This window comes from Cydia fagiglandana, chromosome 8 (assembly GCF_963556715.1).
Source record: "Cydia fagiglandana chromosome 8, ilCydFagi1.1, whole genome shotgun sequence".
Taxonomy (NCBI): Eukaryota; Metazoa; Arthropoda; class Insecta; order Lepidoptera; family Tortricidae; genus Cydia; species Cydia fagiglandana.
Window position 1 is genome coordinate 10,870,112 of NC_085939.1, and position 18,021 is coordinate 10,888,132.

At 36.2% G+C, this 18,021-nt stretch overlaps 2 protein-coding genes across 4 annotated transcripts; one reads left to right on the plus strand and one right to left on the minus strand.

Annotated features, from left to right (window-relative positions):
- Positions 1–5,047: 5,047 nt before the first annotated feature.
- LOC134666633 (dolichyl-phosphate beta-glucosyltransferase) lies at positions 5,048–10,460 on the plus strand. The gene is made up of 6 exons (XM_063523847.1): positions 5,048–5,295; positions 5,522–5,696; positions 6,201–6,409; positions 8,124–8,338; positions 8,683–8,820; positions 10,178–10,460. The coding sequence occupies exons 1-6, from the start codon at positions 5,224–5,226 to the stop codon at positions 10,374–10,376; spliced, it is 1,008 nt and encodes a 335-aa protein (XP_063379917.1). The 5' UTR covers positions 5,048–5,223; the 3' UTR covers positions 10,377–10,460.
- Positions 10,461–11,329: 869 nt separating this feature from the next.
- LOC134666650 (programmed cell death protein 6) lies at positions 11,330–17,597 on the minus strand. 3 transcript variants are annotated; one of them, XR_010098540.1, is made up of 6 exons: positions 17,437–17,596; positions 16,726–16,779; positions 16,447–16,553; positions 15,169–15,437; positions 14,485–14,683; positions 11,330–14,449 (listed from the first exon to the last, which is right to left on the minus strand). XR_010098540.1 is itself a non-coding variant. In XM_063523873.1 (6 exons), coding segments are annotated over exons 1-6 (540 nt in total). In that variant the 5' UTR covers positions 17,439–17,597; the 3' UTR covers positions 11,330–13,449. The 3 variants fall into 3 exon arrangements, 2 of the variants coding, with proteins under 2 accessions (XP_063379943.1, XP_063379944.1); XM_063523873.1 differs by having other exon boundaries at positions 11,330–13,461; positions 14,588–14,683; positions 17,437–17,597; XM_063523874.1 differs by having other exon boundaries at positions 11,330–14,683.
- Positions 17,598–18,021: the final 424 nt, after the last annotated feature.

An 18,021-nucleotide genomic window follows, 5' to 3' on the forward strand; every position in this document is an offset into this window, starting at 1 on the left:
AGTAAAAAAACCGGGCAAGTGCGAGTCGGACTCGCGCACGAAGGGTTCCGTACCATAATGCAAAAAAAAAAAAACAAAAAAAAGCAAAAACAAAACGGTCACCCATCCAAGTACTGACCCCTCCCGACGTTGCTTAACTTTGGTCAAAAATCACGTTTGTTGTATGGGAGCCCCATTTAAATCTTTATTTTATTCTGTTTTTAGTATTTGTTGTTATAGCGGCAACAGAAATACATCATCTGTGAAAATTTCAACTGTCTAGCTATCACGGTTCGTGAGATACAGCCTGGTGACAGACGGACGGACGGACGGACGGACAGCGAAGTCTTAGTAATAGGGTCCCGTTTTACCCTTTGGGTACGGAACCCTAAAAACGGAAAAAATGCAAAAAGAAAACGGTCACCCATCCAAGTACTGACCACGCCCGACGTTGCTTAACTTTGGTCAAAAATCACGTTTGCTGTTTGGGAGCCCCACTTAAATCTTTATTTTATTCTGTTTTTAGTATTTGTTGTTATAGCGGCAACAGAAATACATCATCTGTGAAAATTTCAACTGTCTAGCTATCACGGTTCGTGAGATACAGCCTGGTGACAGACGGATGGACGGACGGACAGCGAATTAAGTCTTAGTACCCTTTGGGTACGGAACCCTAAAAATAGAGGGTACCTACCTATAGCCGGGTAAGCACGATAAAACTGCCCTTAGAGAAATAGTTATTTGTACAACAAGAGATCAAAGTTTGATATTTCTTCGAATGCTTAATAAATTTAGAATCGTGAGCGTAGTAAGGGACTCAAAAGCGCACGAGACGTAAATAACTTTGATCTCGTGTTATATCTACACATTACTTTTCACCTCAGAAGTGAGAACATATTATGACAACTCGAACCTGAAAAATGTAGGTAAATCCTTCTTCACCACTTATTCAGTCGCGAGTGTTTAATTAAGTTTAAATACCGCAATCAAACACAAAAACAAAACTAACAAAATTTCAGTAAATTAATATGGAAATAACGAACATCAATTGACATTTCAATCGACAACTATTTTTTTGTAAAAGAAGATATGATCCGAATTGCGGATACTACTATGTATTTGTCAACCATAGTAGAGATTGTTACTAAAAGTAAAATTATTTATATTGCGTGATAATCTGTGCTATTTATTTATACATTATTTTAATTGTACAATAAAATACGTAAAATATAGTTTTTTTTATCAAATGTTAAAATTTATTCACATCAAAATTCCAGCGAACTGATATACATGGAAGTATTCTGTCCGCTCAGTTATGACCCAACGTAAACTATTCGATTGTAGGCGGTGCTTACAAACTGTTCGATTCGCAAGTTCAGTTCGACCGAGATGACAGTCAGTGACGGATGGCTAAATTGATTTATAAAAACAACGTTTTTTTGTAATTAAAAATGTCTTCATGTGTCGTGAAGTGGTGCAGAAGTTATTTTAGTTCATACTAAGGACAGTGGAATCACTTTTCACTTGTAGTAAACAGATAACTTCAGTAAAATTTGGAATAAACATGACGATTTATTTTCAATACTACCGTGCTAGGCTAAAACGTAACAACTGCATACGACTTTCATAACAACATACGACTTTTTAAATTGCGAGGATAATAGGGATGGTGTTATGCCAAATAAAGTAAACGATTTTATTAACTTGTGTTTAGTTTAGGTATTTTCTATATAATTATAAATGTAGTAATAAATTCCTTCTTACAGATTTGTATTTTCCTTTTTTATTTCATGACATGGAGCTATAAAAAAACTACCTAGTTATTTCAAATTAATAATCAAATTTGGTATTGTCATTTTACATTACTTTCCATTCAGATTCGCACAAGATGCTATTCGCAGAGAACTATGGAAAAAGCTGACCAATTAGAGAGACATGAAATTGAGTGGATGCCTGTCAAGATATCTAGAATATGTTCTATTCACGAGATATACCCGTGAGATAATCATACCCGGTCTCCTATATGTAGATACATTTTTTTCTATCGCGCTTTCACTGGATAAATTTAACAAATACACACATTATCTGAAAATGTTGATCATTTGAATCCACCCTCTACGTCTACTGTCACATATATGTAGGTTCTCTCTCAAGCCATTTCCGTCAGTAGAAAAGAGCAGCAAATTTAGAAAATGTAAGCGCGCGAATGGCTGTGGTCCCATACAAAATTTTAATTTTGCACTTTTTTTTCTAATGACAAACTTGCTTGACCGGCTATATACATATAAAATATTTCCATTGGAACTGGAAGTGGGGATTTATTGTGACTCCGCCTGTTTAAATATTTTTGACCCGATTCGTGTACCCATGTAAATTTTGCAGACTGTATAGCCAGTCCGATTTCTAAGATCAAGTTCGCCATACATTTACTTACTTTATCTTAGAAAAACGGACAGACTATACTTGAACGTAACTTCGCACTGCCATACAAATTGATACTAAAATATACAAAATACTTATTATAGCGGAATACATTTATACAACAATGATATATTTACTTATGTTGAGTTAGTCTGTCATTTCATAACAACATTTTAACTAGTTATCTTTTAATCTGCATTAAATTATTATACGTGAATTATTTGACTGGTTCTTCACTGTATGGCATAAACCTATCCCTGTCCAAGTCATATTCTAATCAAATATGAGCTGCGAACTCTCAGCGGCCAGTACGTACAGCAAGAAGGTTATTAGCGGATTAATGTCGCTGATTGGTAGTTATTGACATTATATGCATTTCATCTACACTTAGCTATGTACCATTAGTATAATAAAGACGACTATTATTTCGTTTACCAGCTTTGATTACAGGCTCTGTAAGCGCGTCGTCTTATTTGAATGTAGGCGTAATTGTGTATGTGTGCTAATTGGGCCCGAGAATTTGAACGGTAATGTTCCTAAAGGCGGTTTCCATACTAAATATATGCGTTCACTGCAAAATTCACATTCAAAGTTTATCATCATTAATTATTAAGAATCATGAATCTAGTATTAAACTGGATTGGGCATGAGTGGTGGGGATAACTGACAGAACGGGATAGTCTTATGTATCTTTCAGTAGGAGTAGCAGCGAAAGCGCTATTATTGTTTGTCCTTGTCACAGTCTCACATTTTATTTGTTCCCCACCTTTTTTTAGTATTGATAATGGTGGGCAACAAATGAATTCGACCAATCACAGTGTTGCATTTGCGTATGTTTTGTCCCTCACGGAGGCACGCGTATACTACTCGTCATAGACATAATATATATATATAGACGGTGTCTCAGCGAGCTGTCACTGTTGCCACTTTTGTTTAGTGTACGATTAACAATGAGGCCCACGTTGCTGTAGCCATGTAGATAAAGTCATATCGATAAACTATCGACATTTCTTGCAATTTTAATTTTACTTCAAAGGCTTAACGATACCTAAAATGACCAAAAACGCTTTTATTCTTTATTGTGGTTATCAGATCACAATTTTATAGTCACGCCCCAGCAGGGAACCAAGGGAAAGTTCAGATATTTAATTAAAATACATAAATACCTCCTAAAATAGGTGTTCCGCAATAATTGAATTATATTATTATATTATAATATATTCATTATCCATTAGCATTTCAATTATGTTTATGTTTAACGAAGATATTGAAGCTTCAATTAATCGCTATTTCGTTCCGCTGTGTAGCGTTTATCGATATATAACATGATTAAAATCGACTTTTCACATCCCTAAAAGAGCACACATATACGCTTTTACGCACACATACACAGCCTGGGCGCATCAAGAAAGGCAACACTTGATTTGAAGTCCACCTTGTCAACAGTATGGTTGTCCTTTTTTGACAAACGGCATTTTAAAAGAGCGAGGAGAGAGAAATGATACTAGTTGCTGCGTCGTGAAAGAGAACAGAAAAGGTTGGGCCCTTGCTACGCGTACTTCTATAGGATGCTACTTCTATGTTAAGAATGCATACCTACTCGTACGTGATTTGGAACGATACGTATACGGACATTCTGGGGGACGCATTTATGCGTTAGAGGGAGCAAGTGATACTGCTATCTCATTCTACCGCATGGCTGCGTCCCTTGGACTGACCGGCGATGGCCCATTGTGTACTGGGGCCTTAAGACATACAAATTTGCCTATTTACAGTAATTTAATTTTCATAATAAATTATTTTGTTTTACATGTAGGTAGTTTTTTTTCTACTTCGAACCCAATAAATACTAATAGCTGCACCCAACAAACTTATGCCCAGATGAGCCTTTGCCAGAAGATGGCTTTGGGAATCACCTTCAGAATTCAGAAAGAGACAGGGCGTAAAGTCTTTGCCGAAAGAGAAGTAGAAATGTATGGGTTCCCTTGACACTTCTACAAAAGCCGTAGCAGACTACCGCACCGCACCCTGACCTTGGTGCGCCGCACCCATAAGTGAACCACCCGATCTGCTTGACCAAGTATATAAGTGAGTATGTATATACTTGGTCAAGCAGATCCGGTCAGCAGAAAAAGGCGGCAAATTTAAAAATGTAGGCGCGAAAGGATATCGTCTCATAGAAAATTTGAATTTCGCTCCTTTTTCTACTGACAAGGTTGCTTGACCATCTATAATTATATTAATTATGTTACTCTAGGTAGATACATTTCACGATCATTCATTCATTCTTTGCTCGATACTTTGTGATCAAACAGCCCTCGGACCACCCCTGACTATACCAAGATATCGCGCTCCGGCTCGGAGTAATTAACAATGGAGCCGCCATTAACAGGCATTCCCCTCTGTCGAAAATAGGCGGCCAATGGTCAACCATATGTATGGACTGACGTTTATCTGACATGACGTACCTATACAATTGATGTGCCCCTCCCCCGCAAAAAACTACAGACTATTTTGTACCGAAAATTTTAGACATGGCGTCTCCGTTGTTAATTACTCCGAGCGCTCCGGTACTCCGGTATTGCTCCGGTACGACCGTCTATTGCTTATGTTACCGACTTGTCAAGTTGTCACTGTCAGAAGTGTCAGTAACCGCAACCACAATCCGCAATATGCATGTTTCGCTTATAAGGAGTAAAATGTTTCAATTTAAATAATTATTAAATTGAAACTCTAAACTTAGACCGTTCATTTCGTTCGTTTTAAATTCATATGTTAGCTTACTGACTAAATAACCCATACGTCAACATTCCTTACCTTACAATGGATATAGTATCGCTATTATGGATTTTTATCTTATACGGTGTTTCAAGCGCTGCAACAGTTTTAATTTTTGTAAGTACTATTTTATTTTAATAATGGATTTATAAGGTTTTTTTTTAACTGTGTCATTTTAAATCTATTTCATTTTTGTGTGCCCAGCTGGCAAACTGTCACTAAAATAAGTAAACAACCAACTGCTATCGTATACGTGTCCTTAAGCCTACTATATTCAGAGCTTGTTTACTTTTTTAATAATTAAGGAATTCACAATTAAACTAAAGTTCATATATGTTTACAGCTTTGTATTGGAATTGTTATTATGACAAATCCATATCCATTAGTAGAGGAATACCAAGAGGAGGAGAGTTACAAGGATCCAGAGACCGGGAAGCGTCTTAAATTTCCAAGTATAAAAGACCCATACAGTGTGAATTTGAGTGTTATAGTGCCAGCTTACAATGAAGAGGAGAGATGTACGAAAACCAGATGTTTAATTTACACATATTTATAAAGTTAGATCAAGAAAAGTCTGCAGCGATTTTGGTAGCCCACACAGTGCAAGTGTTATTTATATGTACATGATTTCATAGACAATTGATGTTTAAAATAACACTGCACTGCATGGGCTATCAAAATCGCTCCAGACTTTTTCTTGGTCTAACTCTAGTACATTGAAGTTTAAAAACCAACTTAACCTAACATTGTTGTAATTATTTGCAATCACCTATCTGTTTTTGTAATTGAAGTTTAAAAACCAACTTAACCTAACATTGTTGTAATTATTTGCAATCACCTATCTGTTTTTGTAATAAAAGTCTAAAACCATTCACCACAATCAAAGATTTTGGCTAATATTAGAGAGCTCACATGTTAGGGCAGATTACCCTATCAACGGGTGAGTGGGTGAGGGGTTTGGTTGGTATTGATCAAATCATACAACTCATGCTAACATTTAGCTGACCTAATTATTTTTACAGTGCCACCCATGCTTGACGAAGCACTGGAACATTTAGAAAATAGGGTAACAGATTATCCCAATTATAAGTACGAGATTATAGTAGTCAGTGATGGCAGCAAAGACAAAACTGTTAAAGTGGCTGAGCGTTATGCAGCCAAATATGGCAGTGAAAAGGTTAGGTGCCTGGAGCTAGTGAAGAATAGAGGCAAGGGTGGGGCTGTGCGGTTGGTAAGTACTGTTGTTAAACAAAATACTTATTGCAATGCAAGTCACCAGTGCCGGATTTACCACTAGGCTGAGTAGGCTGAAGCCTAGGGCGGCAGATTTTAGGGGGCGGCAAATTTGGGTCAAAAGATATTTGCTGTTCAGATAGGGTTGACCAGAATTTTTCCGCTCTCCTATATATTTGTATAATTTAAATAACAGGCTTTAGTTGTCGATTTTGCCGCCCTCTGTCATGTCAAGACCCTTTATATTGAAACAGATAAATGGCCGGACGGACAACAAAGTGATCCTATTCCGTTTTGAAGCTTGGAATCTTAAAAATATACCATGTTCTATCAAATTGCGCTATTTCTACCGAAAAAATTTCGCGCTCGCTACGCTCGCGGTTTTATTTTGGAAGATTATTGATGGGCCACAAATAAAGCTAGGCAAAGGCCTCCCCCTTCTTCTTCCACTCGTTTCGGTTTTGAGCTACATCTGGCCAGTCTCTCAAAAAGGAGTCCAAGTTATCCCGCCATCGCCGATGAGGTCTACCGGTTCCCCGGTTTGACTCGTGGGGCACCCACTTTGTGGTTAACTTGGCCCACAAGTTGTTCGGCATGTGGCAGACATAACTAGCCGTAGCCCAGTCCCGCTTTAGCTTGGCCGCTTTTCGAGCTACATCTATTATCTGAGTTTTAGAGCGCACCGTGGTGTTCCGGATGCGATCCCTTAGTTTCACAATTAATATGCTGCGATCCATAGCTCTCTGTCAAACCCCGAGTTTGGATTTCAGAGCTTCCGTCAAAGACCAAGTCTGAACACCATAAGTGAGGACTGACAGTAACACTTAAATATGTACCATTTTCTATCAAATTGCGCTGTTTCTACAGAAAAAATTTCGCGCTCGCTACGCTCGCGTTTTTATTTAGGAACATTATTTGTGGCCCATCAATATAAGCCATTTGTATAGCATAGTCCCTTGAGCACTCGATGCCAGATCCGACCAAACTCCTTAGCTATTATCAAACTGCCTCACCTTGATTCTCAATGGCCAAAACCCAGCGGTCGCCGATCAGATCAGGCAAATATAACGAGGTCGCATCGTCATTGGCTGACAAAAACGGCTCATATAAATCTGTATCTAGAATACTGACATCACCTTATGGAGCATTCCATGAAATTGTCTACCGTTGTCCCGTACAAACGCGAAGTTTCTGAAGATTTAAAGGTGTAAGAGTTTCCTTTTCTATGACAAATGGTCAAAAATATGCACAGAAAAATAATCGCCTGCTTTAAATGCCGAGAAAAAAGTCGCAACACAGGAAATACAATGCGTTTGTACGGGACAGCCCGTGGAATGCTCCTTATATGCATTTTAATATGACTATGGTACGTTGTACTATTAAATTAAACGCCTCTGATTGGAAAGTACTTTAAAAAGCTATAAACGAGGTGGATAGGGGAGGGGCGGCAAAATCGGCATAGCCTACGGGCGGCAAATGTCTAAATCCGGCACTGCAAGTCACCATTTTATGTGTTCCTCTTATTCAAAATGCAATATTAAGTTTTTGTCTGCAATGAAATCGTTCTCTATGTTTTTCTGGAATGACCGTCTAATCCTTATTAAGGCAAAACCAATTTGAACCACATGCATCACTTAAAACATGTGTTCTATACAATGAATTAAATTGCTAGCCCCGATATAGTTGGTTATAGGAGATAAATTTATTTTCAGGGAATACAACGTGCTAGAGGTGCCGCAATACTCTTTGCTGATGCGGATGGTGCTACAAAGTTTGAAGACTTAACCAAATTAGATCTTGCTTTGAATCAACATGTGAAAGCTGATGTGAACACTCAGCCAGAACTGGTCAGCAACTGCCTTGCCATCGTCATTGGATCAAGAGCGCATTTAGAAAAAGAATCTCTGGCAACAAGAAGTATTTTCAGGTATGACTGAGTATAATTAGACGGGGATTGAAAATAGCTTGGAGCCTGGATGGTTTGTTTTTGCTTGACTTGGTGGGGGCACTGCCATGCAGCCAAATTTCCGTGTGTAGTTTTAGATTTACCCTTACGGTAATTTTACCCCATTTGGTTAACACAATAATAGTAAATAATATAGCCTAACAAGAAATTGTAGAAATTAAAATGGCAATATTGTAGGGTTGTCCCGTTTTCTTATATTGATTTGAAAGGGACGACACTACAGTGATGCAACTTTTTAATTTCTACAATTGCTTGTTGGACTAGATGTGTATGTACCTGTCAAATACCAACATTTTTTTTTTCAGGAATATCCTCATGTTCGGCTTCCACTTCCTGGTGTGGCTGTTCACGGTGCGGGGCGTCCGCGACACGCAGTGCGGGTTCAAGCTGTTCACGCGCCGGACGGCCGCCGTCACCTTCAGCAGTCTGCACGTCAACAGATGGTCAGTCACTGAATATATTAAGTACAGTACTTAAGTGCTCAAATGTAAGCACTTACTGTACGTGTAACTGAACTTAAGTAACATGGCATGGCCATACAAGCTGTATAGAAGAGTGGATACTTATTGTTAGGGCAACAACCTAACCTACCTACATGTCATAGAAAAACCAGCGATAATGGACTTACAGAGATTGTAATATGTATTATTTATGGGACAATCTCATACAAATAGATGTAGTCCCACACTAAGCACATAAAATTTTATATTTTTGGTTTGATAATCTTTGAATAGTTAGCATCTTTAGGGGTCATCCATTAATTACGTCACACGTTTAGGGAGTGAGAGGGGTCAAGAAAATGTGACATGTTGTGACATGGGGGAGGAGGGAGTCACAAACATTGTGACGTCACTTTAACTTCATCACTATTCATCAGTAACCGAAAATTAATTTACCTATATTTTTTTTATTCACTGTACATTTAAATAATGAGGTTTTGAAAGTAGGTAATTTTCGTTCTTAATTGGTTTTGTGTTATAAAATTACTAATATTTCTTTTACCAAAAATATTTTTTATTAAAAAAATAATGCCGAGTTAGTATTGCCGATTTCGTTGAAAACAAAATTGCCTAAAATGTGACGTCACACCAGGTGGGGAGGGATTTGCAAAATGTGACCAAGTGTGACAAGGAGGGGGGAGGGGTCAAAAAACCTAGAAATTCGTGTGACGTAATTAATGGATGATCCCTTATTATTTATGACATTTTATCTGTTTTCCTGGCATGTAAGTGAATTGGTCTGAAATAGTAAGCTTGCATTGTTTTTTTATAAATATTTTTTTTTAAGGGGCGTCCATTAAGGATGTTTATTTATTCAATTTATTTATTTATTCAAAGCCCACCGTGTCCCACTGCTGGGCAAAGGCCTCCCCCCTCTTCCTCCACTCGTCTCTACTTAGTGCAATATCTGGCCAGCCTCTCAAGAAGGAGTCCAATTTAGGTTAACTTGGCCCACAAGTCGTCCGGCATTCGGCAGACATGACCAGTCCCATTTTAACTTGGCCGCTTTCCGAGCTACGTCCATTATTCTAGTCTTAGAGCGCAGCGTGGTGTTTCGGACTCGATCCCTTAATTTTACACCTAATAATATGCTGCGCTCCTTAGCTCTCTGGCAAACCCCGAGTTTGGACTTCTGAGCTTCCGTCAATGGCCACTATAAAGGGTGTTTGAGGATTTTAATATTTTTGCACCTTTTTTGCAACCCGAAATGATAAATTGCTTGGATTTACCAAGCTCCCCATTTCCCCGCGCATCTTTAATGACAATTTACGTGACTTAATTGGTGGTTTTATTTTTACAGGGCATTTGACGTCGAGCTACTTTACATAGCACAAAAACTGAACATTCCCATATTCGAGATCCCCGTCAGATGGACCGAGATCGAGGGCTCCAAGGTGACTCCGATCATCTCCTGGATCCAGATGGGCTGTGACCTGGGCCTAATCTGGCTTAAGTATCAACTGGGCGCATGGAAGATCAAAACTGAAAAAAACGAATAATTCCTTATTAATCATAATGTTACTTAATATTAATAGGTAAGCGCAAAATATTTTAATATTGAGTAAATATATTTATTTACGTATTTTTTTTGTTTTATTCATTTTTCAGTCGGATGAGGTCTGTCCGTCCGTTCGCAGGTTTTTGGTGGGACTGGGAATGTATTTTTTTTTATAACCTCATGGTGTGGGGTGTCGTTTGATAAGCCTTTCAGAAATACTTTGGAAGTCAATTTTTAATGCATTAACCCTTTTCCAAGTTGTACCAATCTAGAAAGTTTTCCCAAGAAATCCTAATATTTTCCAAAAAGTTACGTTTTCATTTGAAGACAAGTTACATTTCCCGAAAGACCAATCTCATTTGAACTTTAATTTCAACCTTAGCAATCCGATTTAAATTGACACGTATGTGGTCAATAAATCGTAACTCGCCGGAAAAGGGTTAATCAACTAATCAGCTGGAGTAGACGCGCACCTTATGTACTTGCCATAGGAATTTGGAGCTTCTGTATAGTAGTTAAGGACGTTCTAACTATAATGTTATGAAAACAAGTAGACATCATTCGTTCTCGAGTTCTATCTAGGCTAGCCTAATCAATAAAACCCTGCACTGCACTTTTATAACCACCCCAATCAGCATGTCCTAAGGATTGAAAAAATTGCATAAGCGTCAAGGATCCGTTAAAAGTACTTCCCCCATATCACAAGTGGGGCAATATCAGGGTTTTTTTGTAAGTTGTATGTTTTGTACAAGTAACGGTATTAAGGCCCCCCCACATCTGGCGTCTTTCGAGCGTCGGCGTCTACAATTCTATGACCGCTGCTCGACGAAACTGCGCAGCGACGTCATTTTCCATAGCGCTGACCAGACGCCGACGCTCGAAAGACGTTACGCTAGATGTGGGGGGGGCCCTAAACGATTGAAATTTAATTGAATTAAAAAATAAAACTAATACTTGAAGAAGTTCACGTTTAATTGGAAAAGGTATCAAGGGCAGCTTAAAGAATCTATGACATAAATCTATAGTCTGAAACATTCAGTTTACACAACTTATCGCCAGTGGGCAATGTAATATCTATAATAAGGTAGTTATTTTATTTGTGATACAAGTTTAGTGTAATAATTATAATAGGCTAGTTTTCAAATCTCACTCATCTACTGAAACATGATTTTTCCATTGAAAACTAGACTATTTCAAACAAGTGGTGTGGTGGGAATTGCTTGTCCTCGAGTATGACAACGTATTACAATGCATTATTCGATGAAAAAAAAATGTAAAAACATCAGTAAGTATACAATTCAAAAAATATAGCATATTTCCCAGTAACGCTCATGCCCTCTCAACATAGCGTCAAATTAGTTACCTACCTATTTATTGGTAGACTTCTAGATTCATACGTTATCTAAAATTAAACGTAAAAATGAGCTATCCATGAATTTTGTACCGTAGTAAAGATAAGTTTCTGAAAAGTATTAAATGCCTTGCTATAGTTAAAAATGTAAGCCTTTATAAGGCAGAGGGAATATATTTTCCACATGATTTTGAACTTTGTTTCAATGTGATAGGGTTCAATTTTGCATAATTTCTCTCACCCTTATGCCTTAAAAAAGGGTTAAAGAAAAAACGCTAAGGTTCGATGTCCAACTCGATGGACTATTAAGCTCCAACAAAAGTCAACATCTTATTGTCTTTTAAAATAAAGCGGTATTGGCCACTAGCGTACGTAGGTATATAGTTACAAATATTTACACAACGGAAGATCTGCCCCACCTCGCGAAACAGCCGTAAGAGCCATTTTAAACCTCATTCAATTGTTTACTTTTTGTTTTGTTTACCCAAAGACTGCCGAAGCTTCCCCATGCAAGACAGCGTCGGCGTCTTTAGGTATGCCTTAAGCAGCCCGAGGTTGATAGAATTACATTTGTGCATTTTGCTTGGTTGCTATGAGTTACGAAAGACTCGTTTATCTACAGATGCGCAACATGCGTGCGTTGCGAGTTGATTGCCTCTGGGTCTTAATATCATTGTTATCACTCAAATAAAGACAGTTGATATAATTTTGTTGCATTTTTTTTTTATTATTCTTATTAGCAATAGATCTCCAACGTTTCAGATCGATTTAATCGAAAGATAATTTTAATGCCTAACATAATTAAGTTTTTAAATGAAAAATCTACAAATATATTTTTAGAACAATAACATGGCGTCTTAATTGAGAAATTTTATAAAATTCAGAGTATAAACTTGTATTAAAGTCACGACATTGGATGACATAGGTAAACTACAAACTATATATATATATACCTATGTACAAAATTTCCTTGATATAGAGATTCTAAAAAAGTGACTTTCTTTTCTGGAAATCGTAACTTGGCCGTGCACTACCGTGCACATAATAAGCTCGTAGATTGAGCAACATACAAAAATGCTTCTCTACACAAAAATTTGGCAAAGTGAGCAGAGACAGAAACAACACTTTTACAATACACATATACAGTTTAGAATAAACATTTAAAATACTTAAATTTGTATATCATCTACTCTAAGAGGCAAAAGATAGTATTTAAAAAATAAACAAATGCAAGCGGTTTTCGTGTATATAGGTAGGTAGATATCACAAAGGTTTACAGGTAAGATGTTACCTACATAAAATACAAACTACAGGACGTCTCGTTCAAACTTTTTTACTTATGTAAGTAAGTATTCATAGGTTCTTTACTAAGTAGGTATATGTTTGATAAAATTTTGTAAATAAGCTACCTACCTATAAATAAATAAAAAGTATAAATAAGGACTGGTATCTGCATATACTACGTTCTTGAATGTAGATAATGTGTCTTAGCGAGTGATTTTAGTGAGAGCTTGTATATACATTAACATGATTCGGTATGCAACTTTGTGTAAAGATTACCAAGTCTAAATTATGAATTTGTCCCAGATACCAGTTACTTTAGCTACAATATATAGAAACGTACGACTCTGGTACTTTAAGGTAATAAAGTGGTTGATATTTTGCAGGTACAAATGTCGGGGTGTTCCCAAATCTTGGAGGCGCGACATTGAAACCCCGGAGTTTACGGCCAGCACTGGACGGAAAAAAGTCCACGGTTAGAGTACACAACACATACTTAACACACCAACAAACATCTACCTACAACATACATGCAGTCACGGTTATAACATAAACAGGTTAAACGATATACTCGTTAATTGACACCTGTACAGAGAATGTAAAAAACAATATAGAAGAATATACAGAATTTGTGTTTCGTCCCATTGAATGGACTGGAAATATCAATAGTGGTAGCGTGGAGCATTTGACTCTTATAATATATAGAACAACACTCAGCACGAAAAAAGCTGTAGCTTCGTATCTAATTGATCATTGTTACGAGTCATATTATCGGACAATTTTGTTTGATTCTGTGCGTCTGTGATATTTTAAGTCAATGTCGTACAGGGAAAAATTGGAAATAGCTCTGTGAACTATTTGATATCGTGAGGCAACATCTTCAAAAAGCACCTAATTTGTTATACCTTACGTTATTAACGACATATGAAACATCTATACATGTCCAATAACATTTATAACAAGTATAATCGTTTAGCAATAGTTTTTTTCTTTTTATAAAATAAATAGGTATAATTAAAAAATATAGTACATAGTACATATAAAATGTGAATGTTTTTAACATGGTTATTTATGTGTATTATAATAAAATCACATCAATAGACTTAAAATACTGTGAAAACAAAGTAAGCTCTTTTCTCAACATAAAACCTAATGCAGCGGTTCATTTTCCCTCGCTGAAGTAACTTTACAAGTAATAAATGAAATCGAACTTTGCATGCCGATCATCATAACAGAAATGTATGTATGTATATAAATATAACCATACATGACAAATACGATCCCCTGCTATAATAATACACAACGAAGGCCGCAAAAATATTTGACACACTCATTGCGCTACAAATAAGATTGTGTCAGATATTTTCGCGATCTACGTTGTTGTATTGCAGGCTACTGTAACTAATATATTCTAGATATAATTCAAATTACAGAACTTATATCTAGCAAATAACATGTATAATTGTGTCATACCTACATATTAATGAATATGTATTACAAAAAGTTATGTTATTTGCTTGCTTAGCAAACTGTCTTTAACATAAACCTAGACGGTGGTAAAAGCATCTCCATGTTTATACCTTTAGGCCGAATACCATCTTCAAGAACTGTTCGTAGTGGATTGTGATCACGCCATCTTGGTCAGTGTCAAATTGGCGAAATGCCGAAGTCAACGTCTGGAAATGACAATTTGAAACATTAAAAAAAATCACATGCAAAAAAACTGAAAAAATTAGGCTACAAAAATATATTTAATTATTTTAAAATTGCATCTAAACTTGGAATTGTTTCATAAAATAAAATCTTTTCTATTTGATAGAACCATGGACCTATAAATTTCTAAGTAAAAGCAGCAAAGAAAGTTTCTACACAAACAAATGAAATAAATACGCTTCAAAAATCATCGCGTCATCAATTCATTATTGCACAAAATACGTAAGTATTTATATGTATGGTCAAGGAATTTGATTTCTGTGTCCTATCTATGAAAACATCGTGTAGAAACCGGTCTAATCCAAATGAGGCCTAATTTCCCCCTTAGATGATCTAGTGTTTGTGCCAATTCTTGGGATTAGATTGCCGAGCGGACCACAGGCACTCCTGATCGAAATCCTGGCAAAATTGCCGCAGATGTAGATCTAGAAGTGGTAATGGTACTTACATATAAAGTGACACAACATTGGATGAAATCATCAAACAAAATTGTGCCTCGTCCAAATCTATCAAATTTTTGGACCATAATGCCCACAACTTCGTCAGATAGCCGGTACCCAAATGCTGTGAGAGCATTCTTCAGTTCTTGCCTGTCTATATTTCCAGAGTTATCTCTATCAAATGAGCGAAAGCAATTTTGCCAATCTGTGACATATTTCCATAGGGCGCCAAAGTCTTCAAATGATATGACACCTCTGTTCTGTTTGTCAAACATACCTGGAAATAATTTTTTGCATAATGGTTTAATAATTCAATAAAGATAGCTTGAGGGGGAGAGTTTGATCCATAATACTCTATTAATGGATATTTTCCATGGAAAATTTGAAATAGGCTATAAATGTTTAATTTGATATAAAGAGCATAATTTATAACTTTCATTCATGAAACTTTTTAAAATCATGAAGTGATGTTTAATGTTATTAATGTTACATAAGGGGTCATCCATTAATTACGTCACACGAATTTCTAGGTTTTTTGACCCCTCCCCCCCCCCCTCCTTGTCACACTTGGTCACATTTGGCAAACCCCTCCCCCCTAGTGTGACGTCACATTTTTTCTACGAAATGGCCAAATCGAATTAAGTACCTAAGTACCTAGGTATTATTAATATTTTATCAAAATATTTTTGACGGTATAAATATTAGTATTTTTATAACCAAAAACTGCATAGGAAAGAAAATTACGCGAATAAAAAAACTTGTTATTTAAATGTACAGCGAATAAAATAATTTAAATAAATTTTCGGTTACTGATGAAGTTAAAGTGACGTCACAAAGTTTGTGTCTCCCCCCTCCCCCATGTCACAATATGTCACATTTTCTTGACCCCCTCCCTCCCCCTAAACGTGTGATGTAATTAATGGATGACCCCTAAGTATGTATGAAAGGAAATCTTCCATTGCCACTATAAGGGCTACTTACACCAAACCAAAGATGAAGATAAAAAATATTTTATTGCACAAAAAGTCTTACAGCAGTTGTTTCTAAGAGTTGGTGCAAAACTAGATTGACTACGGAGTTTCCAGGAGTCCCCACACCGGATGTATTAATAGTAATATTTTTATAGTTAAAGATAAAGAAAGGATTCAGGTCATACCTGTATTGAAATACATGCAATTTTCAGCATTAAAACTATCTATCATAATAATATCATGCTCTGCTAGGACTTTTGTTTGGTGAATTATGCACAATACAACCTACCTAATAAAATATTTTTTGAAACTTACCAATCATAAGTCTTACTGTTTCTGGGTTGAATGGGTTCCAGGTGCCATTTGACAAAGCCTGTTGCAGCTCATCGGCTGATATATACCCGCTGCGGTCTTTGTCCACTCTATTTACAAAAATTTAATATTTCTAAGCAGTTACCATAATGACAAATCACAACCAAGTTTTTAAAGATAAATAGAAAATTAAAGTAATCACTAACATTCTCCATCAATACAAATATTTAAAACACTAACATTCTACCATTTGTCTACAGGAACAATAGTTTTTATTCTTACCTTCTAAAGATATCCCAAAGGAACTCCCGGCTAGGCATTGGTGATTGGAATGACCTGAAGTTAAAGGCAATTTATAAAGGAGATTTTTAAACAGATATCATATTCAAAATAAAAAGTGAAAAATGTCTTACATGTCTAAAGTCCTCAGGGTAGATTGTGTAAGACCACTCTATTTTTACAAGTATTAAATTAAAATATTTTAGTGGACAACTGGGAATATAAATTCACACTAATATTTAATTGAACTTGTATATTTATATCACAAGCAATATACTTCGCATTTGAACGTTTGAATCAAAGTGGGTTGGCGATAACTACTGGATAATTTGTGTTCTCAGTTGTTACCACAGGGGACAGGTGGGAAAATAATACCCAGTTGTTACCACTGGTAACAACTTCGTCATAACTAGTGGGAATAACCCGTGTGGATCCAATAACCCTTATCTGTGAGTTTCTTTTGCTCGTATAACAACAATTATCATAAATTTGGGGCTTAACAGATTATACAGATACAACTCATACAACTACTAATAATGTTTTGCCATTGTCGGAGTAACAAAAACGATTCTTTTCTTATTGTATAAAGATACGTACGGAACCCTCCGGTTTGCGTGAATTACCGGTTTATTTTAATGATGAAAGCTCTTGAAATAGAGGGAAAATCCAAGAAGTAAATGAGACATGTCCAATATTTTAATGTCTTATACTTACATATTATGAAGTTGCGATACTTGACAAAACCCTATAAGCCAAAAAGCGATTTGATCTACACGTTTGAAAATTTACAATACACCATAAACAGTGCTACGATAATCTTGAAATCAGTTTTTGCAAAGTACGTGAGGTGAGTAGGACACTGTCAATAATAAGATCAGTCAAGAATATCAAGATGACGTTCCTGATGACGTTTTTCATACTCGTGATATTCAAGACAATGTTTAAACTATGACGAATTAATTGATGACTGAAATAATTTATGAAACATATATAAAAAATATAAATCATTTATGAAACAAAAAATGCACCTGAAACTGAAATTGAGTGATATATAGTAGAAAATGCAATTGAATACCAGTGGCCTATTTTATAAAGCTACAAGTTACAATTTACAAGCGGAAGTCTCGTTTTTAACACAAAGGGTTAAAAATAGACTTCCGCTTGTAAATTGTAACTTGTAGCTTTATAAAATAGGCCACTGGCAGAGCACTAAAATACAATGCTTTCATTTGATTACTGAAAAAAATTATATCTTTGGTGTCTTTTGACAATGGCAACACTTTCTATAATGTTGCCATT